The following is a 27,976-nucleotide window of genomic DNA, read 5'->3' as shown; positions in this document are numbered from 1 at the left end:
CTATAACCAAACAAGTACGAAAATGTTCAGAAACAGAGTCAAAAGCAGGGTTCAAGTGTATCGGTTCAAAAGCGGGGTCAATTATTTCAGGTTCAAAGAACATGAGTACGAGTAGGAACTCACTCGCCTAGCTTATGCCCAGTAATTCACACTCTCAAGCAGTCATCAAACTCAAATCCACATACAGATCATATATGAATCAAGATACTTGCTCAATAGTAAAAGAGATACCCTATTTTCAGTCAGGTCAGGTCTATCAAGTGTACGTAAGGGTACACTAGCCGATACAAATTCAAGTCTCACATGAGCTCAGTCTAGTCGGTCTTAGACAGTTCAAATATCTCAAATCTTAACATTTACCACTCGGGTGGTATAACCTTAATCAAACAGGAAAATTAGAAGAAAAATGCAAACCAAAACTTTTCTCAACAATTCCGGCCACCACCATAATCTATCAAAACCCTAGCCAAGAATCCAAAAGTAAGAAACTGTACAGCTCAGGCCGTACGCTCTCAAGCGTAATTCAACCAAATCATATCTTATGCGTACCACTTTCAAGATTCACAACTGACGCTCCAAAAGAGCACTGAACGTACAAACCAATCCCACAGTCCGGCATCCTAAACTTTAAGCCTAGGATACACTACAAAGATCGGGAGCCTAAGCTCTGATACCACCTGTGACGGCCCCACCTCCCCCTAAGGCGAACCAAAGGGTTTAGCGGACCGCCTGCCCAGCTCTCGCCGGGACTCACTCACTACTACATTGCTCAAGTAAATTACAAGGTACAACTCGAATAATACATCCAATTCTCCAAAAATTACATATCATAAGCGAAGCGGAAACTAGGTCTAAGCGTCGAATGTAGATATACATCTGATCCAATTCCAAATATTTATACAGGTCCAAAAGTACCTAAACCAAAACCAAATCTAAACTATACAAGATGTACGCCATCCAGCCACACAAAGATCCAAATACAAGTTCTTCCTTTACTTCGATCCCTGTGGGGAGAAGAAGATAATAGGGGGTGAGCTAGAAGCTCAGTGAGTGACCAGTAAAATCAACAACCAAGTATATTTCACAATAAAGCATTGATATGATGTCATGATGCAGTAATCAAATGTTCATTAATTGCTCATGTGAGCCAGTGAAGTTCTTGTGCTTAAATATCTAACGCTCGTTTAGATCAGGTAACCGGGAAGCAGAAGTAAGGAGCCATCGTGCTCCAAAGAATGTGTAAACAGTAGTGGAGACATTGGTTCTAAGCACAAGAGTTTCCAGGATCTCATTGGAGCCAAATTATGTCGTGGCACACACCCAAACCCGAATGATATGCAATGGAGTAATAAATGCAAGAATTAGTTCAAAAGTAACTTTGGAAATAGTTGAGGGATAACTCACCAACCACGACTCACGAACCTCATCCATCATTTATTATTGTCTTGCTCAAGTCCAAGCCCTAGATCACAAATGGAAATAAAGACTAAAACGATCAAAGCGGAAAAACAGTAAAGGAATGCATCGGGCGTGCGCGGAAATGAAAATGGTACAAAACGGTTTACACGATTTTGCCCATAACTGGAGCTGTGATTATCAGATCAAAATGTACTGGGCAGTGTCTCGAAGCTTAGGCAAAGAGTTACAACTTTCATGAAGACACCTCAACCTAGTTTTCAGTATATCCAAGTCAAAATTGCCAAATATAGAACTAGAACTCCAAAGGCTAGTTTATCTTTTTCGTGAAAATTTGGCAGCATGCGCCTTGTGTTTACCTAATTTTCCAGCCATTTATGGCCTCATTATTTTTCCTCAGCCAATCCCAAAGTCATACATATCATAGATTCAAGTAAATAGCCGTTCCATAGGCTCATAACAACATAAGAACAAAATTCAAAGTGATAACAAGTGTGGAAATGTAACCTAGCAAAAGACAGATTTGACGTGTGGTTACGGAAAGAACACATCCGAGGCTACGCTTATCGGATTGAGGCATAACTTATACCGTTTCGAAGCTAAGACACAGGGCTACAATTTTCATGAAGATCACTTAGTCCATTTTCCAATGCAACCTAGTCAAATTCCCAATTTACAGAACCAAAATCCAACTAGTCGGCTAATTAACCGCACTGTACTGGAATGGTCATATCTCAGGTTACCAAGGTCTGATTAAGGTGTTCTTGGAGGCGTTTAAAAGCTAAGACAGAATAATAAAACTTTAATGTTTTGTCTAAAGTCTAAATCCCAACGGATTATAGTGAATAAACACAACCAAATAGACTAAACTGTCCACGCGAAACTCTGGAATGTACCCTAGAACAGCGAGGGTATTTTCATCTTTTCACAAGCTACATAGCTCCGATTGAGCTGAAATTTTGTAGGAACCTATAAAATACCATTCTCTACAACTTTCATGTTTTATTCCAAGCCTAATTTTCCTCTAAATATGAGTACCAAAATCGGGCAGAACTGAATTAGGAAATTTCCAGAAATCTGGAATTTTTTAAATCTCAAGTCAATCCTTCCATTTTCTTGCTTCCAACACTACCAAAGCCCTTTATATAATCTTATATACAATATATACTAACTATACAACAAGTTTAGGCAGAAATTTATTAAACTCTAACTTGCATATATCATCCAAAATCATCACCCCAACTTGCATATCTTGTAATCAAGCCAAAACATGAACTAGATAACATCTTAAACCAAAATTTAAAAGAACAAGAACCATGATCAGATCTTATACCTCAAAGACAAAGCTTGGAAGAGTGATACTTCACCCCCTTGGAAATTTCTTAGTTCCTCAAGCTTCCCAACTCACAACCCACACTTTAATCGGTTTAGAATTGGATTTTCTCACTTGGTTGAAGCAAATCAAGAAGGAAATTTGTTTCTCTTGCTCTTCTTTTCTCTCTCTCTTGTCTCGGCCCTAAGCAAGAAAAAATGAGGGAGAAAGAGCTTAGTTTGTCCTATAAGAAGGTAAGAGGATTAGGACTAATTGTAACCACAAGTTGGGCCAACACTTGGCTTAATTACAACCACAAAAATTTCTCTTTCTTCTCCTTGCATTTTGGCCACATATTTTGGTCAAGAGATAACCATGAGAGGGAAGATATTTTGCTCAATTAGTAATGAGCTTGTATGGTAAGAAAGTAGTGGTCAAGTGGTGCGTTCAATCGCTAGTGCGCGGTACCCGCCGGTTCGCGCCGTTTTTCTTAAAAATACACGTACTAGGGTTTTCACTTCTTATTCACTAATCTTGTATCATTGCTTCTAATCACATATTATTTCTCACTTAAAAGTCCTTTTTTTTTAATCACCAAATTTGATCCATTCTTCGTACCGAAAATTCATCCGGCGAAAATCGCGAAAACCCTAATTTTGCTCCAATCTTGAAACCAAAAGTGAAACCCTACTTTCTAAGTTCATTGGCACTTATTGTGGGGTGATTGAGTAGTAGGGCCATTATAAAGTGATATTTGTCAAAGAAAAGGGAATTTTTAAGAAAAATATAAGGAATTTGCACGGCTTCTGGCCGGATTCTCCACAAAACTCTATTCACCAGAAATTTTTCCCTTTTCTTCTGCCGCTGGGCGTCACAAACTCCCCTCCTTAAAAGAATGTCGTCCTCGACATTCCAACTTGTACTAATCAGATCAAATAGTTCTCGAAAGTCGATCACGTATTAAGAATCATGTCAATCTCGCTTATCATAATCAAATACTAATCAGATCAAATATCTCAATGGTTAATCACATACTAAGAATCACTCATCACAATCAAGTACTAAAAGTACTCCAATCCAACTTATCAAATAATCTTGATCCAATAGATAGTCAGACGAGTAACTGGATACATATACAAAAAAGGGCTCGAAATCGGACTTAAAGTCCCTGATATTTGGAAAAACAATCCAGGACATAACGATGTCTCAGATCAGAAATTACCCCTGGTGGTGCTTGAAAACACAACAAGCTAGCACTCAGCTATACTTCACCAGAAAGTCTCAGGAATTTGTCCCCGGTGGTGCTTGAAAATACAACAAGCTAGCACTCAGCTATACTTCACCAGAAAGTCTCAGGAATTTGTCCCCGGTGGTGCTTGAAAACACAACAAGCTAGCACTCAGCTATACTTCACCAGAGCCCCAGATGCAAGATTTTGTCCATGGCGGTGCTGGACAACACAACAGGTTAGCACAACGGCTATACGTCGCCAAAGAACCTCAGTTCAAAATTTCATCCTTGGTAGTGCTTGATAACACAACAAGTTAGCACAACGGCTAAACTTCACCAGAGGATCTTAGCTCAAGAAATTGGCCCTGGTGGTGCTTGGAAACACAACAAGCTAGCACTACGGCTAAGCTTCACCAGAGAGCCTCAAGTCAAAGTTTCATCCCTGATGGTGCTTGGAAACACAACAGGCATCCCTCGCCAGAAGAATGGCGGTGCTTGAAAACACAACAGGCCATACCTCATCAGAGAGGTTCTGTTCAAGAATTTCAATCCCTGATGGTGCTTGAAAACACAACAGGCATGCCTCGCCAGAAGAATGGCGGTGCTTGGAAACACAACAGGCAATGCCTCACCAGAGAGGTTCTGTTCAACCGCTACAGAAGAGTAGTAGCCGGTCTATAACCAAACAAGTACGAAAATGTTCAGAAACAGAGTCAAAAGCAGGGTTCAAGTGTATCGGTTCAAAAGCGGGGTCAATTATTTCAGGTTCAAAGAACATGAGTACGAGTAGGAACTCACTCGCCTAGCTTATGCCCAGTAATTCACACTCTCAAGCAGTCATCAAACTCAAATCCACATACAGATCATATATGAATCAAGATACTTGCTCAAGAGTAAAAGAGATACCCTATTTTCAGTCCGGTCAGGTCTATCAAGTGTACGTAAGGGTACACTAGCCGATACCAATTCAAGTCTCACATGAGCTCAGTCTAGTCGGTCTTAGACAGTTCAAATATCTCAAATCTTAACATTTACCACTCGGGTGGTATAACCTTAATCAAACAGGAAAATTAGAAGAAAAATGCAAACCAAAACTTTTCTCAACAATTCCGGCCACCACCATAATCTATCAAAACCCTAGCCAAGAATCCAAAAGTAAGAAACTGTACAGCTCAGGCCGTACGCTCTCAAGCGTAATTCAACCAAATCATATCTTATGCGTACCACTTTCAAGATTCACAACTGACGCTCCAAAAGAGCACTTAACGTACAAACCAATCCCACAGTCCGGCATCCTAAACTTTAAGCCTAGGATACACTACAAAGATCGGAAGCCTAAGCTCTGATACCACCTGTGACGGCCCCACCTCCCCCTAAGGCGAACCAAAGGGTTTAGCGGACCGCCTGCCCAGCTCTCGCCGGGACTCACTCACTACTACATTCCTCAAGTAAATTACAAGGTACAACTCGAATAATACATCCAATTCTCCAAAAATTACATATCATAAGCGAAGCGGAAACTAGGTCTAAGCGTCGAATGTAGATATACATCTGATCCAATTCCAAATATTTATACAGGTCCGAAAGTACCTAAACCAAAACCAAATCTAAACTATACAAGATGTACGCCATCCAGTCACACAAAGATCCAAATACAAGTTCTTCCTTTACTTCGATCCCTGTGGGGAGAAGAAGATAATAGGGGGTGAGCTAGAAGCTCAGTGAGTGACCAGTAAAATCAACAGCCAAGTATATTTCACAATAAAGCATTGATATGATGTCATGATGCAGTAATCAAATGTTCATTAATTGCTCATGTGAGCCAGTGAAGTTCTTGTGCTTAAATATCCAACGCTCGTTTAGATCAGGTAACCGGGAAGCAGAAGTAAGGAGCCATCGTGCTCCAAAGAATGTGTAAACAGTAGTGGAGACATTGGTTCTAAGCACAAGACTTTCCAGGATCTCATTGGAGCCAAATTATGTCATGGCACACACCCAAACCCGAATGATATGCAATGGAGTAATAAATGCAAGAATTAGTTCAAAAGTAACTTTGGAAATAGTCGAGGGATCACTCACCAACCACGACTCACGAACCCCATCCATCATTTATTATTGTCTTGCTCAAGTCCAAGCCCTAGATCACAAATGGAAATAAAGACTAAAACGATCAAAACGGAAAAACAGTAAAGGAATGCATCGGGCGTGCGCGGAAATGAAAATGGTACAAAACGGTTTACACGATTTTGCCCATAACTGGAGCTGTGATTATCAGATCAAAATGTACTAGGCAGTGTCTCGAAGCTTAGACAAAGAGTTACAACTTTTATGAAGACACCTCAACCTAGTTTTCCGTATATCCAAGTCAAATTTGCCAAATATAGAACTAGAACTCCAAAGGCTAGTTTATCTTTTTCGTGAAAATTTGGCAGCATGCCCCTTGTGTTTACCTAATTTTTCAGCCATTTATGGCCTCATTATTTTTCCTCAGCCAATCCCAAAGTCATACATATCATAGATTCAAGTAAATAGCCGTTCCATAGGCCCATAACAACATAAGAACAAAATTGAAAGTGATAACAAGTGTGGAAATGTAACCTAGCAAAAGACAGATTTGACGTGTGGTTGCGGAAAGAATACATCCGAGGCTACGCTTATCGGATTGTGGTGTAACTTATACCGTTTCGAAGTTAAGACACAGGGCTACAATTTTCATGAAGATCACTTAGTCCAGTTTCCAATGAAACCTAGTCAAATTTCCAATTTACAGAACCAAAATCCAACTAGTCGGCTAATTAACCGCACTGTACTGGAATGGTCATATCTCAGGTTACCAAGGTCTGATTAAGGTGTTCTTAGAGGCGTTTAAAAGCTAAGATAGAATAATAAAACTTTAATGTTTTTTCTAAAGTCTAAATCCCAACGGATTATAGTGAATAAACACAACCAAATAGACTAAACTGTCCACGCGGAACTCTGGAATGTACCCTAGAACAGCGAGGGTATTTTCATCTTTTCACAAGCTACATAGCTCCGATTGATCTTAAATTTTGTAAGAACCTATAAAATACCATTCTATACAACTTTCATGTTTTATTCCAAGCCTAATTTGGCCTCGAAATATGAGTACTAAAACCGGGCAGAACTGAATTAGGAAATTTCCAGAAATCTGGAATTTTTTAAATCTCAAGTCAATCCTTCCATTTTCTTGCTTCCAACACTACCAAAGCCCTTTATATAATCTTATATACAATATATACTAACTATACAACAAGTTTAGGCAGAAATTTATTAAACTCTAACTTGCATATATCATCCAAAATCATCACCCCAACTTGCATATCTTGTAATCAAGCCAAAACATGAACTAGATAACATCTTAAACCAAAATTTAAAAGAACAAGAACCATGATCAGATCTTATACCTCAAAGACAAAGCTTGGAAGAGTGATACTTCACCCCCTTGGAAATTTCTTAGTTCCTCAAGCTTCCCAACTCACAACCCACACTTTAATCGATTTAGAATTGGATTTTCTCACTTGGTTGAAGCAAATCAAGAAGGAAATTTGTTTCTCTTGCTCTTCTTTTCTCTCTCTCTTGTCTCGGCCCTAAGCAAGAAAAAATGAGGGAGAAAGAGCTTAGTTTGTCTTATAAGAAGGTAAGAGGATTAGGACTAATTGTAACCACAAGTTGGGCCAACACTTGGCTTAATTACAACCACAAAAATTTCTCTTTCTTCTCCTTGCAATTTGGCCACATATTTTGGTCAAGAGATAACCATGAGAGGGAAGATATTTTGCTCAATTAGTAATGAGCTTGTATGGTAAGAAAGTAGTGGTCAAGTGGTGCGTTCAATCGCTAGTGCGCGGTACCCGCCGGTTCGCGCCGTTTTTCTTAAAAATACACGTACTAGGGTTTTCACTTCTTATTCACTAATCTTGTATCATTGCTTCTAATCACATATTATTTCTCACTTAAAAGTCCTTTTTTTTTAATCACCAAATTTGATCCTTGCTTCGTACCGAAAATTCATCCGGCGAAAATCGCGAAAACCCTAATTTTGCTCCAATCTTGAAACCAAAAGTGAAACCCTACTTTCTAAGTTCATTGGCACTTATTGTGGGGTGATTGAGTAGTAGGGCCATTATAAAGTGATATTTGTCAAAGAAAAGGGAATTTTTAAGAAAAATATAAGGAATTTGCACGGCTTCTAGCCGGATTCTCCACAAAACTCTATTCACCAGAAATTTTTCCCTTTTCTTCTGCCGCGGGGCGTCACAAAGATAAGGTTGCAAGTTAGACACATTAAAAGTGGCATATACCCCGTACTCACCTGGCAAGTTCAACTTGTATGCATTGTCATTAATACGCTCCACAACTTGGAAAGGCCCATCTCCCCTAGGCATGAGCTTGTTGCGAATATGCATGGGAAATCTTTCCTTGCGCAAATGCAGCCATACCCAATCACCTGGTTGAAATACAACCTTTTGATGACCTTTATTAGCTCCTTGAACATATTGTAGGGTCCTCTTTTCAATATTAGCTCTTACCTTTGCATGCAAATCTCGAACATACTCAGCCCGTTTCAAACCATCCATGTTAGTATGTTGAGAAGTAGACAATGGAGATAAATCTAGTGGTGTGAGTGGATTAAACCCATACACAATTTCAAAGGGTGAGTAGTGTGTAGCACTATGAACGGTGCAGTTGTATGCAAACTCTACATGTGGCAAACAATCTTCCCAAGTCTTTAAATTGTTCTTTATAAGTGAACGTAACAAAGTAGAGAGTGTCCTATTAACTACCTCAGTTTGCCCATCCGTTTGAGGATGACTAGAAGTAGAAAACAAGAGTTTAGTTCCTAACCTTCCCCACAAAGATTTCCAAAAGTAACTAAGGAACTTAACGTCTCTATCAGAAACAATTGTACGTGGCATACCATGTAAACGGACAATCTCTCTAAAGAATAAGTGAGAAACATGCCTAGCATCATCAGTTTTGTAACAAGGAATTAAGTGTGCCATTTTTTAAAAACGGTCAACAACCACATAAATGGAATCATGACCATACCGAGTCCTAGGCAAACCAAGTACAAAATCCATAGACAAATCAACCCAAGGAACGGCAGGAATAGGTAATGGAGTATAGAGTCCATACGGGTGTACCTTGGATTTGGCAAGATGACAAGTGACACACCTTTGGATAACACGTTCCACGTCTCGCCTCATCTTTGGCCAATAGAAGTGCTCGTGGAGTATAGAAAGTGATTTAGGCACTCCAAAGTGGCCCATTAATCCGCCACCATGTGCTTCCCTAACAAGTAATTCACGCAAAGAACAACTAGGGATGCACAGTTTATCTTTAAAGTACAAAAACCCGGGGGACATAGAATAGCCCTCTCGGCTACACTTAGGAAAATTTGAATATTCCTTACCAAAATCCGAATCATCAGGGTATGCCTCTTTAATCAACTCAAAACCAAGCAATTTTGCATCAAGAGTAGTGATTAGAGTATACCTCCTTGACAATGCATCAGCCACTATATTGCTCTTGCCGGGTTTGTACCTGATCACAAATGGAAAAGTGTCAATGAAAGCGATCCAACGTGCATGTCGCTTACTCAGCTTGTTTTGAGACTTGAGATGTTTAAGCGACTCATGATCAGTGTGTAGAACAAACTCCTTAGGCCTCAAGTAGTGCTGCCAAGTTTGCAATGCTCGAACAAGTGCATATAGCTCCTTATCATATGTTGAGTAGTTCAACAAAGCACCATTGAGCTTTTCACTAAAGTAGGCAATTGGCTTCCCTTCTTGAAGTAACACAGCCCCAACACCTATACCAGAAGCATCACACTCAACTTCAAAGGTTCTTTCAAAGTTTGGTAAACTAAGTACAGGCGCATGTGTGAGTTTGTGTTTAAGTAATTGGAAAGACTTAGCTTGTTCATCTCCCCAATGAAATGGTTGGTTCTTCTTCATAATGGATGTAAGAGGCGTGGCAATGGTTGAAAAGTCCCTGACAAAACGTCTATAGAGGCTTGCCAACCCGTGGAAGCTCCTCACCTCACTAACACTTGTAGGGGTCGGCCACTCCATGATGGCCTTCACTTTGCTTTGGTCAACATGTATACCCTGCGCACTTACAACATATCCTAGGAACACAACCTCATTAGTGCAAAAGGTACACTTTTGAAGATTAGCATACAAGTGTTCCCTTCGAAGAACCTCTAAAACAGCTTTAACATGCTCAACATGCTCATCTAAACTTTTACTATAAATGAGGATATCATCAAAGTAGACTACCACAAATTTGCCCAAGAAAGCACGTAAGACATGGTTCATTAAACGCATGAAGGTACTTAGGGCATTAGTCAGGCCAAATGGCATGACTAACCACTCATACAAATCATGTTTAGTCTTAAATACAGTTTTCCATTCATCTCCTTCTTTCATCCTAATTTGATGATAACCACTTTTAAGATCAATTTTAGTGAAAATAATGGCACTATGAAGTTCATCAAGCATGTCATCTAAACGTGGTATAGGATGACGATACTTTACCGTGATGGCGTTAATGGCACGATAATCGGTGCACATCCTCCACGTTCCATCCTTCTTGGGGACAAGTAATACGGGTACCGCACATGGACTAAGTGACTCCTTCACCCAGCCTTTCTCTAACAAAGCAGCTACTTGTCGCTCCAATTCCTTAGTCTCCTCAGGATTAGTCCTATATGGTGGTTTATTGGGCAAGGAAGCCCCAGAAATGAGATCTATTTGGTGCTCAATTCCCCTCACCGGTGGTAGACCACTAGGAATATCCTCAGGAAACACATCCCGATAGTCCTGCAAAAGTTTAGTGAAGACACTAGGCAAGGAAACATCGAGTTGGTTAGTAGAAGTAAGCACAACCTTACACATAAGAAGGAAAATTGGTTGATTAGACAATAAGGCTTTGCGCACATGCTTAGCCTTAGCAAGTAACACTCTGTTGTTCCCTTTCTTGAACGAATTACCTTCAGCCCCTTTCAGAGAGTTTGATTCGGTGTTACACTTTCTTTTTACCTCTCGGGGGGTATTCAAATCACTGCTCTTTTGTTTTTTCTTTTTCTCATTTTCTAGTTCAAACTCCCTTTGAAGGCTAGCTTGATCCTCATGCACTTGTTGGGGTGTAAGAGGTACAAGTATCACCTTTTTGTTACAATGGAAGAAGGAATAACGATTGGTAACACCATCCCAACTAACCCTCCTATCAAACTGCCAAGGACGCCCAAGGATAATATGTGCAGCTTGCATTGGCACTACATCACATAAAACTTCATCTACAAATCTACCAATGCGAAAAGGAACTAGTACTTGTTTAAGTACACGTACCTCTCCACTATTGTTGAGCCATTGAAGCTTGAGCCATTGAAGCAGCGACGTGAAGGATTGAGCTTGAAAACCTAGCGGCTGATTGGAAGAAACCACGTCCGCAAAAGAAGGACGACGCGCGGCTTGCCGGCCGTCCGGCGGCGGTACCCCCTCCCCTGGAGAGGAGGGCTAGTCGGGCATGGAGGCCGAAACCCAGGCTACCTTAGCTAAAACCCTAAACCCACGAAAACCCTAGATCCATGCAAACCCTCAATGAAAGTAAGAGTTTCTTGGTTGTTAAGTCCCTAAACTTAAAAATCAGTATTAAAAACTTATAGGATGATAACATCAACAGAAACAGGCAACAATAATTGAGTCGTGAGTGAACCTGCAGCTTTACACAACGACTAAATCATTTCTTTAGATGTCCATAGCAAAATTCATAGGCTAGGCTATGCTGTTAACTCCAAAGGGTTTAGATTTTACTGTCCTTCACTCACTCCAAATATTATTGAAGCTAGAAATGCTAAATTTCTTAAGGAGCATGAAATCAGTGGGAGTGGTTATCAAAAAGTGGAATTTGAAGAAGTAAAGGATACACCCGTGCCACCTTTACATGATCTAGTTGTTATTCAAAATATTGAATAACAACCAGTTCAGCAATCTCCACTTGAGACACCACAACAAGAACAATCAACAATAGTTGATCCCACCAATCAAACTCCCCATGAAACAGTGGGAGTTAGAAGATCCACAAGAATTAGAAGGTCAGTAATTTCTAGTGATTATGAAGTATATCTCCAAGAGTCTGACTATGATGTTGGACTTAAGGATAACCCTAATTCATTTTCACAAGCCATGAATGGAGAAAACTCCACATCTTAGTATAATGCCATGAAAGAAGAAATGGAATCAATGGCTAAAAATAAAGTCTGGGATCTCGTTGAATTACCCGAAAAGATCTCTATTATGGGTTGCAAATGGGTTTTCAAACCAAAAGAGATTCAATGGGTGATACGTTCCTCGATCAACTTGTTTCGAGACACGTAGCACGTTTGCCCAAGGATCTAGCGAGGTTGTCCTACGCTTGGTTTGCGAGACCTTAAATCAACACGGACGACACGAGTTGGTTTAAAGCGGTAGAATGACGACTACAATGAAGGTGATTACTCCAAGAGATAGGTCGGACGAACAATCACGGACAAGACGCAAGATTGCTCAATAACCCTTGCCAAAGCAAGTTAAAGGCTCGAATTCCCTCTTAAGAAGAAATCGAAATTACTAAGAACTTTATTCATCCAACTTGTTCCTTAAACCTTACAAAGTTAGCCCTTTTATAGGCTAAAGGTATCAAGAAAAACCCTATGAAAAACCCTAATGGAGCAGTTGGCCATCTTGACTCCAGGATGGGCCGGCCCATGCTTCTACTAAGCAACTAACCCAATCTGATAAGCATTAAAGGCTAAGGCCCTACTTGGCCGACTCACGTGGAGGCCCACTTGATTCTTCATGGGTTTGGATCAAGGTGTAGATTACTTGGTTGCCTCCTTCCAAGCCTTCAATATATCTATGGACTCCATGTTGGTCTTGGACAATTCGAACAAGGGCTTGGAGGGATTCTTTGAAGAGGTTGGCCCGTGCACGTGTGACTAGGCCCAATGGAACTCGGACTGGGTCATTACGTGGGCTAAGATCCGTGCACACATAAGTCCCCTTCTCTTGAGAAGGATTTGCCCTCAAATCTGGATCCTCCCCATCAAGAAATGGGCTCAGGTCCGCGACATTGAAGGTCGCACTCACATTGTATTCCCCGGGTAACTCCAATTTGTAAGCGTTGTCATTAACTCATTGGAGCACTCGAAAGGGTCCATCACCTCTTAGAGACAACTTGTTTTGTCGCTACTTGGGGAATCTCTCCTTTCGCAAGTGTAACCAAACCCAATCTCCAGGCTCAAAAACCATCTTACGGCGGTGTTTGTTGGCTTACTGGATGTATTGTTGAGTACGCCTCTTAATGTTTGCCCGAACGGTTTCATGTAACCTGCGCACAAATTCAGCCTTTTTTCCCATCTAAGCTTGTGTGCTCAGAGGAAGGTAAGGGTACTAGATCGAGGGGGGTCAGCGGGTTAAAGCCATAAATAATCTCAAAAGGTGATTAGTGTGTGGCACTGTGAACAGTTCGATTGTAGGCAAATTCAACATGAGGCAAATACTCTTCCCAAGATTTAAGATTCTTTTTAATCAAGGCCCGAAGTAGAGTCCCAAGTGTGCAATTGACAACTTCAGTTTGTTCATCGCTTTGTGGATGACTGGTGGTGGAAAATAATAACCTAGTGCCAAGTTTAGACCACAAAGTCTTCCAAAAGTAACTCAGAAATTTTACATCTCTATCACTAACAATGGTCCGAGGCATGCCATGCAGACGGACAATTTCTTTGAAGAACAAAGTAGCAATATGAGATGCATCGTCAGTTTTGTGACAGGGGATAAAATGAGCCATCTTAGAGAATCTGTCAACCACTACAAAGATGGAGTCATTACCCCTAGGTGACCTAGGGAGTCCTAAGACAAAGTCAATGGACAAGTCTACCCAAGGATAGTGGGGAATAGGCAATGGGGTATACAAGCCATACGGATGGGTTTTAGACTTCGCCTTATGACAAGTGACACATCTACCAACCATGCGCTCAATATCTCGAAGCATGTAAGGCCAGTAGAAATGCTCTTGTAACATGGCTAAAGTCTTAACCATGCCAAAGTGTCCCATGAGACCACCACTATGTGCCTCCCTAACCAAAAGATCACGGACGGAAGAAATAGGCACACGCAGTTTATCCACATGAAATAAAAATCCATCATGCAAGAAGTATTTTCCATGTGGGTTCTTAACACACATAGCATATATGTCACCAAAGTCATGATCATGTGTGTTGAGCTCCTTAATCATCTCGAATCCTAATAACTTAGCATCAAGGAAGACAAGTAAGGAATGTCTACGTGATAAGGCATCAGCCACCACATTTGTTTTGGCAGTCTTGTACTTAATCACATAGGAGAAAGTGTCAATGAAACTTACCCATTTGGCATGTCTCTTGCTCAACTTAGGTTGTCCCTTAAGAAACTTTAGTGACTCGTGATCAGTGTGTATCATGAATTCCCGAGGACGAAGATAATATTGCCAGGTCTCCAAGGCCCTCACCAGTGCGTACAACTCCTTGTCATACGTGGGGTAGTTTAAGGCAGCTTCTCCCAGTTTTTCGCTAAAAAAGGCACAAGGCCTTTTGTCTTGCATGAGGATAGCCCCGATACCTACACCAGAAGCATCACATTCGATTTCAAAAGTCTTGTTAAAGTTTGGTAATGCTAAAACATGTGCGTGTGTGAGTTTGGTTTTGAGGGTAAGAAATGCTTGTTCTTGGGCTTCCCCCCAATGGAACTTGTCATTCTTTTTTATCACGGCAGTCATTGGGGCGGCAATGGTGCTAATGTCCTGGACAAAACGCCGATAGAAACCCACCAGTCCAAGAAAGCTGCGCACCTTAGGGACGGATGTAGGAGTTGGCCATTGCTTGATAGCCTCAATCTTGGACTCGTCTACTTTGATACCCTGCGAACTTACTACATAGCCCAGAAACACAAGTTCATTAGTACAAAATGTGCACTTCTTAAGGTTAGCGTACAAACGCGCCTTTCGAAGTGTCTCAAGAACTAGTCTCACATGCTCCAAGTGCTCATGTTCACTGCGACTATATATCAGAATATCATCAAAGTAAACGATGACAAATTTGCCAATAAACTGCCTCAAGACATGGTTCATTAGTCACATGAAGGTGCTCGGGGCGTTAGCCAACCCAAAAGGCATGACTAGCCACTCATAGAGACCATGCTTGGTTTTGAAGGCCGTTTTTCATTCATTGCCTTCTTTCATCCTAATTTGATGATAGCCACTCCTTAAATCGATTTTGGTGAATATTATAGCACCATCGAGCTCATCAAGCATATCATCTAATCTAGGAATGGGATGACGATATTTGACAGTGATAGCATTGACGGCCCTACAGTCAGTGCACATGCGCCAAGTATCATCTTTTTTGGGGACAAGTACCACAGGCACAGCACAAGGACTGAGACTCTCTTTTACCCAACCCTTACCTAACAGGCCATCAACTTGCCGTTGAAGTTCCTTTGTCTCCTCAGGACCCATACGGTAAGCAGGTTTGTTGGGTAGTGGTGCTCCAGGAATGAGGTTGATTTGGTGCTCAATCCCTCGAATGGGTGGTAAGCCATCAGGGACCTCGTCAGGGAAAACATCCTCAAATTCATGCAAGAGAGCAACCATACTCGCAGGCAATGCCTTATCGAATTCAGCAACATCTAAAAGCACATGCTTGCAAATCATGAGAAGTACAGGCTGATCAGAATTGACAACTTTTCTAACGTCCTTAGCCTTAATGATCATGTTTTGCTTCCTAGTGGTAGGTGTAGGAGGTGATTTGTCATGTGTGATACTAGGTGTGCTCACTTGACCCTTGGTCAATGGCTCACTTGCAGAAGTGGAGCCTTTGCCCGGGTCGATCGCCTTTTGTTTCCTTCGTTGACGGTCTTGTTCACACTCTCTTTGCAACTTAAGTTGGTCCTCATACACTTGTGCAGGTGTGAGTGGTGTGAGGACCTTGCGTTTGCCATCATGCAAGAGTGTGTACTTGTTTGCCCTTCCGTCGAATGTGACATGTTTGTCAAATTGCCAAGGTCTCCCTAGGATGACATGGGTAGCATGCATAGGCACGACGTCACAAACAACTTCATCAGTGTAAGTTCCAATGGAAAAGGGAACGCGTACCTGCTTGAAGACACGTACCTCTCCATCCTCGCTTAGCCATTGGAGGCGATAAGGGTGTGGATGTTTAGTAGTTGGGAGCCCTAAACTCTCAACCATGAGTAAGTTCACCACATTCGTGCAACTCCCACTGTCGATGATGAGGCTACACACCTTGTCACCTACTTTACAACGGGTGTAAAACAGGTTCTCCCGTTGTAGTTGCTCGTCCTCCTTAACTCGGGCGGTTAGCACTCGTCGTGCCACCAAGCACCCTATTTCTCCTTGTGTAGGCGAGCAATCTTTCTCAGCTGAGTCTTTATCCAGGCAGTCGCCTTTGGTTAATTCGGGTGTCTTCTCACAGTCGTCATCATCGGACACGATCTCGCCACTATGAGTGATTAGCATGACCCATTGGTTTGGACATTGAGACTGAATATGTCCAAACCCTTGATACTTAAAGCATTTGATGTCCCTACTCCTAATCTTAGGAGTCTTATGTGGTGCCTTAGAAGTAGACCTGGATGTATCAGCAACTTTATTAGGGGTGGAAGAGGGATTTCGGTTAGGAGCATTACCTTGAGTTTGGCTCGAAGAAGTTGGTGTGGCTGAATACCCAGCTTCGTGGGTCGCCCTCCGTGGTTGGTTGCCCTTCCATGAGGTCGAGCTGGAAGACTGGAAGGTACGGGCTCCTCGCCTTAGTTTCTTTCCCCTCTCGGCCTTGATAGCGAGTTCAAGAAGGTCTTGCATGTCCACAAAGTGTTGGAGCTCCAAGGCTTCTTGGAGGTCTGGGTTGAGACCCCGAAGAAACCTAGCCATCATTGCCCATCTTCACTATCTTCTTGAAGATTCGCTCTCATCATGGCCATCTCGATCTCCTTGTAATAGTCCTCCACACTCATGTTGCCTTGAGTGAGGGTTTGCAGTTTGGAGTGGAGATCTCGGTTGTAGTAGCTTGGAACGAATCTCTTACGCATCAATGCCTTAAGCTCTCGCCAAGTTCGGACTCGCGGTTCTCCCATTCTCCTCCTATGGGTCCTCACTTGGTCCCACCAAACTAGGGCGTAGTCGGTGAACTCAACGGTGGCAACTTTGACCTTTTGTTCCTCGCTATAATTGTAGCAGTCGAAGATCATTTCGATGCGGCCTTCCCACTCCAAGTAAGCCTCAGGGTCACTCTTGCCCTTGAACGCGGGCACTTGGATTTTAAGCCCCTTTAGCTCGTTCTTTGACGTGCCCCTTCTAGGCTTCTCGGTTCGGTCCTCATCCTCACTAGTGGAGTAGTCTTCACTGTTCGCCTCTTTGGTGCCATGGTTACTCCGGTTGTGGGATCTTGAACGAGAGGCTCGTGTGAGACTCTTGGATAACTCGTCAAAACGGGTGTGCAACTCCTCCATTTGTTGCTCACTGATTCGCCTAAACTCATTCTTCATTGCGGTGAACATCAATGAGTAGTTGGTGGTTGCTTGATGTTGCTCCATGTCTCTCTTGATGCCCTACAAAGGTTAGTAACAAGACAAAAAAAATGCAAGTATATCCTCACTGCACTCCCTTAGTGTATCACGCACTCTCGTGTGTGTCACTTGTTAGCACTCTTAATGGGCTTACCAACGCCTTTACCTGTTGGGGTAGGTAATTGAGAAATATCGCTCAAGTCCAACGATTTGTCTCCAACTTACCCTCAAGAGTATTCAAGAATGCCGGACACAATTGGTTGAGATTTTGAGATGGAAAGGATGAAATTTGGAAGGTTATTGGTGGTGGACAGACTAGGAAATAATGTTAAGAAAGAATACCCTAGGTTTCCTAATATGTAGGAGTGGTTCCTAAAACATAGGAGTGAAAGTAGAAGTGGTTCCTTAAAGTAAGGAGAGAAAATAGGGAAGTGTCCAAAAGTTATCCAAGTATTTTACTTAGTTCCCTAAATTAATTTGGAAAACAAGTTAGAGTTGGAAACCCCTTGAAGACCTCTCTTGAGCAACTTCCAAACCCTTCTCCAAATAGATTCGGCCCTCTCCTCTTGTTGACCGAAAATTTCCAGAATCTTTCTTCTTAAACCCTTCCCCAAAGTCGGCTAATTCCCTACAAAACCCTCATCTCACAGCCGTACACTCTACCCCCAACACAAACCAGATTCGGCCTCATTTCTTGCGCAACAACCAAGGCAACCAAGACAGATTTTGATTATGGCTTCATTGCAAGAAGATTCAAGCGACCTCACACAAACTACATCTCCACGGGTTGCTCAAGATTCCTCCAAGAAGTTTATTCCTAAGCCAAGAAAGCCTCGTATGGATGCAAGAGCGTACAAGAAACTCTTTATTCGAAGAGAGGCGCAAGTTTTCAAGGCTCAAGATGATCAAGAACCTCAAGAATCGCAAAGGGTGGTACAAGTGATCAAGGCTCAAGGTGATCAAGAATTTCAAGAAGAGGTTGGTCAGAATTTTTGAGTGCTTCTTCTAGTTGTAATTTTCTATTTTTTTGGGGATAACAATTCAAGAAAGAATCCGGCTAGCAATAAAACTTCGACCTTCCTTCTATTGTTGCTCTACCCGACTCCTCCTTTTTTTTCTCTCTCTTTTTTCTTTTTTCTGTATTTGGCTTATCAAACGACTAACACAACAACTTGGCCGAACTGGAAGTTAAATTCCAGAATTAACACGGTCCTCAATGCACTCGTACAAGCTTCCAAGATTCCCCACGCAAGTTTCAAGAACTCCAACTTGCGTTTCTGTTTTGTTCCTCTCTTTTTTTTTTTTGACTTAAGGACAATCCAAGCACTTGGCCAATTGGCCAAACCAGATTCGGTCAGCCCCTTCTTTCTTTTTTTTTTCCCACACAAGAAACGTTCAACCCCGCAAGTTCTTGTAAGAATTCTCCAAGAAACTTTCAAGAGTTTCAAGGGTTCCAAGATTAGTTTCAAGAACCTCAAGAACCCTAAAATTCTTGTAGATTTCCTTCAAGGTTCGCAACACCAACAAGTTTAAAACCCAAATCAGTTTAGAAAATTTAAAAAACAACTTGGATAACACCATATAGATTTGGACAGATTTGACAACAAGGAGAAACCCTAGCCGCACTTTGGTAAACCCTAGCCATTGCCTCTCTCTCATTTTTTTTCTTCTCTTGTGGCTTCGGCTTGGCAGAATTGGTGCAACAACGGGTACAAAACTCGATCAGACTCGAGCCAATAACAATAGTGCGCGACTTGGACAGAATTGGAGTTGTATGACGAACAAATTCACGACTCAACAACACTAGGTAAGTTTCGGCCAGATTTGTAGCACCACTTGGACAGAATTTTGTCACCAAGCTATGGCACAAATCAAGGTCAGATTGGGCACAACTTATGACCAGAAATTGGACACAACAACGAAGTATCAAACATTTGACAGATTTGCAACACAAGGAAACACACGGACAGAATTTTATTATTATTATTTTTTTTGTAAGATGAGGCAGCGGAAACAAGGATAACTAAAACAAAATAAGACAAAACGACGGATATAATGGAAGATATCTCAACCAAAGCTCTGAAGCCAACTGATACGTTCCTCGATCAACTTGTTTCAAGACACGTAGCACGTTTGCCCAAGGATCTAGCGAGGTTGTCCTACGCTTGGTTTGCGGGACCTTAAATCAACACGGACGACACGAGTTGGTTTAAAGCGGTAGAACGATGACTCCAATGAAGGTGATTACCCCAAGGGATAGGTCGGACGAACAATCATGGACAAGACGCAAGATTACTCAATAACCCTTGCCAAAGCAAGTTAAAGGCTCGAATTCCCTCTTAAGAAGAAATTGAAATTACTAAGAACTTTATTCATCCAACTTGTTCCTTAAACCTTACAAAGCTAGCCCTTTTATAGGCTAAAGGTAACAAGAAAAACCCTACGAAAAACCCTAATGGAGCAGTCGGCCATCTTGACTCCAGGATGGGTCGGCCCATGCTTCTACTAAGCAACTAACCCAATCTGATAAGCATTAAAGGCTAAGGCCCTACTCGGCCGACTCACGTGGAGGCCCACTTGATTCTTCATGGGCTTGGATCAAGGTGTAGATTACTTGGTTGCCTCCTTCCAAACCTTCAATATCTCCATGGACTCCATGTTGGTCTTGGACAATTCGAACAAGGGCTTGGAGGGATTCTTTGAAAAGCTTGACCCGTGCACGTGTGACTGGGCCCAATGGAACTCGGACTGAGTCATTACGTGGGCTAAGATCCGTGCACACATTAATGGGTAATATCGAACGATATAAAGCTAGACTTGTAGCCAAAGGTTTTACTCAAAAGAAAGGCCTTGACTACCATGAAACCTTCTCTCCTGTTTCAAAGAAGGATTCATTGCGTGTTATCATGGCAATAGTAGCCCACTTTGATTTGGAGCTACATCAAATGGATGTGAAAATGGCATTCCTTAATGGGGATCTTGAAGAAGAGGTATACATGTGTCAACCTGAGGGTTTTGTCAATAATGACAACGACCAACTTGTTTATAAGTTAAAGAAATCTATATATGGACTAAAACAGGCTTCCCGTTAATGGTATATTAAGTTTCACAACGTTGTCTCTTCATTTGGTTTTGTAGAGAATATCGTTGACCAATACATATACCTTAAGATAAATGGGAGTAATATATCTTTTTAGCCTTATATGTAGATGATATTTTTCTTGCAAGTAATGACATGGGTTTGCTGCATGAAACTAAAATGTTTCTTGCACAAAACTTTGAAATGAAGGATATGGGTGAAACCTTTTATGTCATTGGCATAGAGATTCATAGAGATAGAACAAGAAAAATTCTTAGTCTGTCTCAAAAGGCCTATATTGAAAAGGTTTTGGAAAGATTTGGAATGAAGCACTGCTCTTCCATTGCAGCTCCCATTGTCAAAGGAGAAAAATTCAGTTTGGATCAATGTCCTAAGAATGAGTTGGAACGAAAAGAGATGGATAGAATTCTGTATGCTTCGCTTGTTGGAAGCCTTATGTATGCTCAGGTCTGCACCAGACCTGATATTGCTTTCATAGTTGGAATGCTAGGTAGGTATCAAAGTAATCCTGAAAAGGATCACTGGAAATCTGCCAAAAGAGTTTTGAGATATCTTCAAGGGACCAAGGACTACAGACTTACATACAAACAGTCTGACTATTTAGAGGTAGTTGGATATTTTGATTCGGATTTTGCTGGATGTGTGGACTCAAGCAAATCTACTTCGGGTTACATTTTCCTTCTTGCTGGAGGAGCAGCATCTTGGAGAAGTATAAAACAAACAATTGTTGCATCATCCACAATGGAAGCAGAATTCATTGCTTGCTATGAGACTACATCACAAGCTTTATGGTTGAAGAACTTCATATTTGGCCTAAAAATGGTAGATTCAATAAGTAGGCCATTGAAGATCTTTTGTGACAACTCTACTGCTGTGTTATTTGCTAAGAACAACAAGAGTGGAAGTTGAAGTAAACATATCGACATCAAGTTCTTAATGGTCGGAGATCATGTTAAAAAGTAAGAAGTAATCATTGAGCTCATTAATACTGAATTAATGATTGCTGATCCTATGACTAAAGGATTGCTGGCAAAAGTCTTTCAGGATCATGCAACTCATATGGGACTTAGTAGCTCATGCTAGATTGTTTCTATTTTCTTGACAATTTGTGTCTAGACATTTGTTATTAATGTTTACGCACATTAAAATTGATACATGTATAAAGAAGTGATCTTTTGATCCATAAAGTTGGATCCTGAGTAACTTATATGAAGTTATTCATAAAGTTCTTTTAAAGCACTTGATTGGGAAGCATAATATATTGTAATACATGGAAGGAAGTGGTCATAATAAGAATATAACCGCCATGATTCGAGTCTTATCATTTTCTAATTAAGCAACTGTTCATAACAGTCGAGTCTATTGAGTGACAATAAAGACTTATGGCCACTTAAGCATCTAGTCACTCAAAGGTTATCTGACTATGACATGTGGGTCAAGTAGGAGAATGTAAGACTTGCCTCCTTTAGAGGCAAATTATGACCCACATGATTGATTCTAAAGTGATTGATAGTCTAATTAATTGATTGACATTTTGTTAATAATTAATTAGTATCTCCCATTAGACAATGATTGGTGATTGATATCCTGATTAATTGATTGACATTTTTTTCGCGCCCCATTTTTTTAAAAAAATAACGAGTTTAGAAAAATGGACTTTTTGACTTTTTTGGAAAAAATGAGTTTTTGTTTTTTTTTTAGAAAATGAATAAAGGAAAAGGGCCTAAATGGGACTTGTAATGCGACGATTTGGGCCCAAATTATAGTTCGAAAAAGGGTTTTTGAAATAAAAATCGGAGTCGTCACTTGGTATAGAGTTAAGGTGTACCAAGTCACCTAAAATGATTTTTTAGATCAAATTATGGAAAACCCTTTTCAAACGACTCCTAAGTCTACGAAAATCAAAGAAAGTGTACGGGAGTCACATTTGACGAAGAGGAAGGCAAGGATAGAAATCCGAGGCACCCCTTCGACCTAGCCAAGGTTAGTTGCGTGATTTAGTCAAAGATTTTCTTCTTTTAACCAAAGAATTTATCACATTTGGATGTACTATATGAATGCAAACCCTAAACCTAGGAGGGCATCGGGGGGTCAAAATATCCCTTCGAAGTTAATTGGTACCAATCTCATTAATTGTGACGCCCAATAAGGATTCTTCGAAGATGTCACGAATAATGCAAAAATATGAGACTCTGAGGAAAAAAAGGAGTAAAATAATTATACAAATATACATGTCTTAAAGGAGTGCATCATGTCGGATACGGGGGACTAATGTTCGTGACCCAATGTTCCCTTTAATAGAGGGAATACGAGCGTGCTAAGGCTAGAAAGCCAAACTCGTCCATATCCCATATTCAAGGGGTTATCCCTAATCTAATCAAGCAAATGTATTATCCTAATTCTAATTCTTAAATGAAATGCAAATCTAATGTTATGTATCACACATAGGGGGGAAGGAATATACATATAAGGGAAATTGGGGATAAGGGCTATACGTATAAGGGGAATATCATACAAAAATGATAAAAGACCCTAGAAAGTGAAAAATATGCATGAGATGAGGTGATTTTATCATACAATCATGACCTAACGCGCGAAGGGCTCCTAAGGGTCTAGCGTTGGACTAGCGCATGTCTACAATTTCCCACTAGCATTGGACTAGTGAGAAAAGTCGGAACAAAGGGCCACAACTAGCGTTGGACTAGTGTGGATTCGAGAAATTGACCACAACTAGTATTGGACTAGTGTGGTGACGTCACGCATTGGTTACAATCAAATAGATCATGTAAAACTTAATAAAAGCATGTAAACACATAAATCACATAAGGCACATAACACATAAGCATGATATCTAGATGCAAGCCCCTAAGAAAGCGGTAACACCTAGCACATAGACATGCAAAACACACGTAAGGCAAATAAAGCAAATAAAGCCCTAACTATTACATTCGGGGGGGAAGCCTACTACAATCTAAGAGGGGAAACGGAATAAAATAAATAAAATAATAACCTAGCTATTACAACTTTGGCATTCAAGTGCCTTTCAAATGATCGAAATTAAAAATAACTATACAAAACTAAAACAAATAAAGTGGATAAATAAATAAATAAATAAAATGAAAACATTCAAAAGGCATGCAATTAAGCACATAAATCACATAGACACATAGGGTCAAATAAAGTGAAAATAAGGGATATGGTGTACCTCCCTTGAGTTTGAGCTCTAAAGGGGTGAAATTACTTATTTACCTCCAAAAAACAAAGAAAATGTCAAGGCATCGCTTTAATTAACAAGTAATCACAAGCAATGGGGATAAGCAGGAAATTGATTTAATCGAAGGCACTTAAAAGGAGGCAAACAACCCATGCTTAAGAAAATTAGAACAAGTAGAAACTTGATTGCAAAAATTAAAGAAATTTAAGGGATTAATTTGATTGATTTTCCAATTGTTTGGGCCATAGTGAAACAAAGGGAGACTTGGGGGCCAAAGTGCAATTTTATGAAGATCTCATGCAAACTTCATGCAAAAGGTCCGTGAAATATTTCAGCAATTGGAAGATTGAAGCATCTAATGAAGACCGTCTGCCATCCAAAGAAAAATGCAGCTGCAACTTTCAAACACAACAAAAGCATTTCTTTCCAACCAAGATCCCGAAAACTTAATCTAAGCAACATGACACACAATTCTCAACATCCCAAAACAAACTGAAGCATAGAAGGAAAATCATGCAAATGCTGGAGAATTTTATGCAAAAGGGTTCGATAACCTGATTTGTTCATTTTTGCAGCAAGTATTTGATCATAGCTCAAGTATTTTAGATCCCAGACATGCAAATCCAACGCCACTTATTTAATTCATCTTTCCAATATAAGACCAATCAGCAAGTTGGATGGCCGAAGATTGGTGAGCGGTTGCAGAAAAGAAAACAGCAAAGAGGACGCAAAAGTTTTTGTTCATAATCTTGCAAATAAAAAACTTCAGCATTCACAGCAAGACAGCTCTCCAGGTCATCGGATGGAGGAAACCGATAGCTTTCATTCAAAAATGGCATCAATGAAACGACAACGGCAAAGCTGAAAACATATTCTTCTAAAGGAGAACTGATATGGATCAAATTATTCACATGCCAAGTGTAGAATCCTTTGAAAAAGAACATACAAAGCCATGAGGAACTTTTCTTTTGAACAACAAATATTCCCTGCAATAATTTATTCCCAACCGTGGCTTTCTTCTAATTCATCATTGAAGACAAGTCTGATGAATATCCAAATTTTTAATCAAAAGAAGCATACACTACAAGTCTCAATCATTCATTCAACCGAGCATTACATTTTTGTCGCAAAATCAAAGCTGGAAATCTGAGTTGCTCAACAGCAAAATAAATAAAAAAAATGTAGCAAGGGACGCAAGCTTTTATATGCATCAGGAAAACATTACAACCATCAACAGCTCCATGATGCAATTGAATGGAAAAAATGCAGCAGAGATGGAAAGCAAAAAAACTTAGGGTAAACATGCATAACTGAACCCATTTAACAACCCACATAGCTCGGAAAAGTTTGAGACAGAACTTCAATCATGCAAACAAAAAGGAGCTGTAAAATTAACAAACTAAAAGCCCATTCAAGATTTATTCCGGGTTAAGTTCGTCAAGACTTCTTGCTACAACTTTCTGCTGCAAATTTGCAGCTCAAACCATACAGACAACTACCATACCAAAATTCAAATAAACCCATCAAAACAAACTCACATAAACTGCAAAACTTCTATCCCGGGTCCAACCCACGCATAAACACCCATCATCAAGCAAGTTTCTCTCTTTTAGGGAAAGAAAACAGGTTCTAGGATCAAAACCCATCAGCAAATAACCATCAGATAGCATGGAAGCAAATAACCAGCAAAAAGAGGCTACTTTAGACTGTAAAATGCAAAGAAAAGCGTAAGGAAACTACAGCAAGCTTCTTCACCAAGAGACGGAAAACACTTCCCAGCATGAAAACTCAATCATCAGAGAAAACTTAACAGAAAAAGAAAATGGAAACCTTACAGCTCTTGCTCTCCCTTTCGATGAAGATTTGCTACTGAAGATGGCATGGTGGAATGACGACAGCTTCTTATGAGAGTCAGCGGCTTCAATAACTTCTTGGTTTGCCGAGGAAACAGCATCAGATCTCGTCTTCCCCCCTTGCTCTTCCGTTCACCCTCTCAGTCTTTCTTCTTCTTCGTCGCTTTTTCTGGTTTTCTTGCTCCTTCTCTCAGTCGTCTTCCCGAAAGCCTCCTTCTTTTCTCTCATGAAGACCCCTGACTTTTTCTTTCCTCTCTTTTTCTTTTTCTTTTCCTTTCTTTCAGCTCTCCTCCCTAACTCTCTCACGCTGTTCTCCTTCTCCTCTCTCAAAACCCTTCCCAGTCGTCACTCATTCTTTTCTGTCCGGCCGTCCTCTTCTGTTTTTTTTTCTCCTCTCCCCCCAGCTCTCCTTTCTAAAACCTAGCCCTTTTTCTCAGCCGTCATGCCCATTCTCTTTTAGTTCTCCGCTGTTTTCCTTTTCTGCCGTCACCTATTTCATCCGCCCTTCCCTTTTTCCTTTGTTTCTGGTTTCCTTTTTTCTTTTTCTCCTCAAAGCTGCGTTCTTTCTTTTCCATCAACCCTAGCCGCCGACCCCTTCTTTTTTAGCATCCGTTTCTTTTGCTCCTTTCCCCCCAACTTCAAACCCTAGCCATCACTCCTCCTATTTCCAAGACCCCAGCCAATGTACCTTTCTCCTCTCTGGCTTCTTTTTCCTAGCCGTCAACAACTCCTCTCTTTTTTCAGATTTTTCCCGTCACTCCGGTGCTCTCTTTCCCTCTTTTTTTTTTTCCCAAACTCCAGCCGCCTCTCTATCCTTTTATATCAGATTCCCAGACTTAACCTCATCTTAATGGTTCAGAAGCAGCTTCAAGTCCCCGTTCCCCTCTCAGCCATCGGATTAGCTTCCATTTCTGGATTGCTCTTGGTTGTAGATGAAAACCAGGTGTAACAGTACTGTGATGATCTAACGGAGCCCAAAAACTGAAACCCCGTGGAAAAGGAGCTGGAAATTTCTTGTATTTGTATTTTTGCAAATGAAAATGAAGAGGAAAGGTTTGGATCATGTCCTTCTCAGGGTCCGTGAGCTTGCCTTTTTCTTTCTTTTCACATTTTTTTCCTTTTTTTTCTGAAATTTAATATGAAGACAAAAATAAACTAGAACAAAATAAAATAAAATAAATAAATAAATAAATAACAATAATAAAATAAAAATAAAAAAAATGATAACCCTAAAATTGAAACAAATAAAGCTAGAATTAAATTAATTAAACGAATAAAGTTAAAAATAAAAAATTTGGTGTCTACAATTTTGTTAATAATTAATTAGTATCTTCCATTTGTTAGTGATTGATTGATATCTATTGTTAATTAATGTCTTATTTAATCAGTTAATCAATCAAATCAATCAATTAGTCAAAAAATATTAATTTTAGTTATGAATTTTGGCAAGATTTCCTTGATGGAAGGAAACCCTAGTGATTTTTGTATTTGCCAGTAAGGGTCCCTAACCTACCCTATAAATAGCCTGTGGTATTCCATCAATTGTACACTTTTTGGTCAGGCATAGGCTAGAAGATTCTTACTCTAAATTCTCCTTCTACTTTTCTCTTCTTCTACACATCTACATAGTTTGTTTGTCTACACAGACAAGAACAAGGCAAGAAGACAAGGAGTTCAACAACAATGGCTAGAGGTAAATCATTTAAATTTCCGTTGCTTAGTACAAATTATTTGTACCTATTCAGTTAACATGATGACCTAAGCCTTCAGTGGAGCAATTACTATGAATGCCGTCGGTACCATCTAAGGAGTGGAAGACAAAGAAAATTGTCTGTGTCTCTATGACCAACCATCAAATCCTGTAAATTTATATATTAGAGGCTATTATTAAGACCAATATGGGTTGTTTAGTCATTTGGTGATATTTAACATTTTCCTACTGCGTAAATATGTCTTAGGATCTCGGGCTAGTTTGCTTTTATAACATTTTTTTGATAATTGCAAAAAAAAAAAAAAAAAAAAACTTGGCTAAGCTGAATATTTTGGCCCGAAGACTTATTACCAAATTTGGGCTTGCAACTATGTATATTTGTTGTCTCCTTCACTTTGTTTTATGTTTTTAATTATCTTTTGGATTTCGTATATGCTTTAGTGTTCCTTTGGTAGCCTAACAATCACTGAACAGTGATTACAAATAACTACTCATCAAATTATTACAATTGTCCTTTT

The 27,976-nt window shown here is 40.3% G+C and overlaps 1 protein-coding gene across 1 annotated transcript; it reads left to right on the top strand.

Moving 5' to 3' along the window:
* Window positions 1-20,815: 20,815 nt before the first annotated feature.
* Window positions 20,816-21,589, top strand: LOC140006938 (secreted RxLR effector protein 161-like). Its single transcript, XM_072049614.1, has one exon. It carries the CDS (start codon window positions 20,816-20,818, stop codon window positions 21,587-21,589), a length of 774 nt encoding a protein of 257 aa, XP_071905715.1.
* The last annotated feature ends 6,387 nt before the right edge of the window (window positions 21,590-27,976 follow it).

Source organism: Coffea arabica, chromosome 5e (genome assembly GCF_036785885.1).
Source record: "Coffea arabica cultivar ET-39 chromosome 5e, Coffea Arabica ET-39 HiFi, whole genome shotgun sequence".
Classification (NCBI taxonomy): domain Eukaryota; kingdom Viridiplantae; phylum Streptophyta; class Magnoliopsida; order Gentianales; family Rubiaceae; genus Coffea; species Coffea arabica.
Note: the sequence above shows the minus strand (reverse complement) of the source record. Positions and strands in the feature narration are given on the sequence as shown.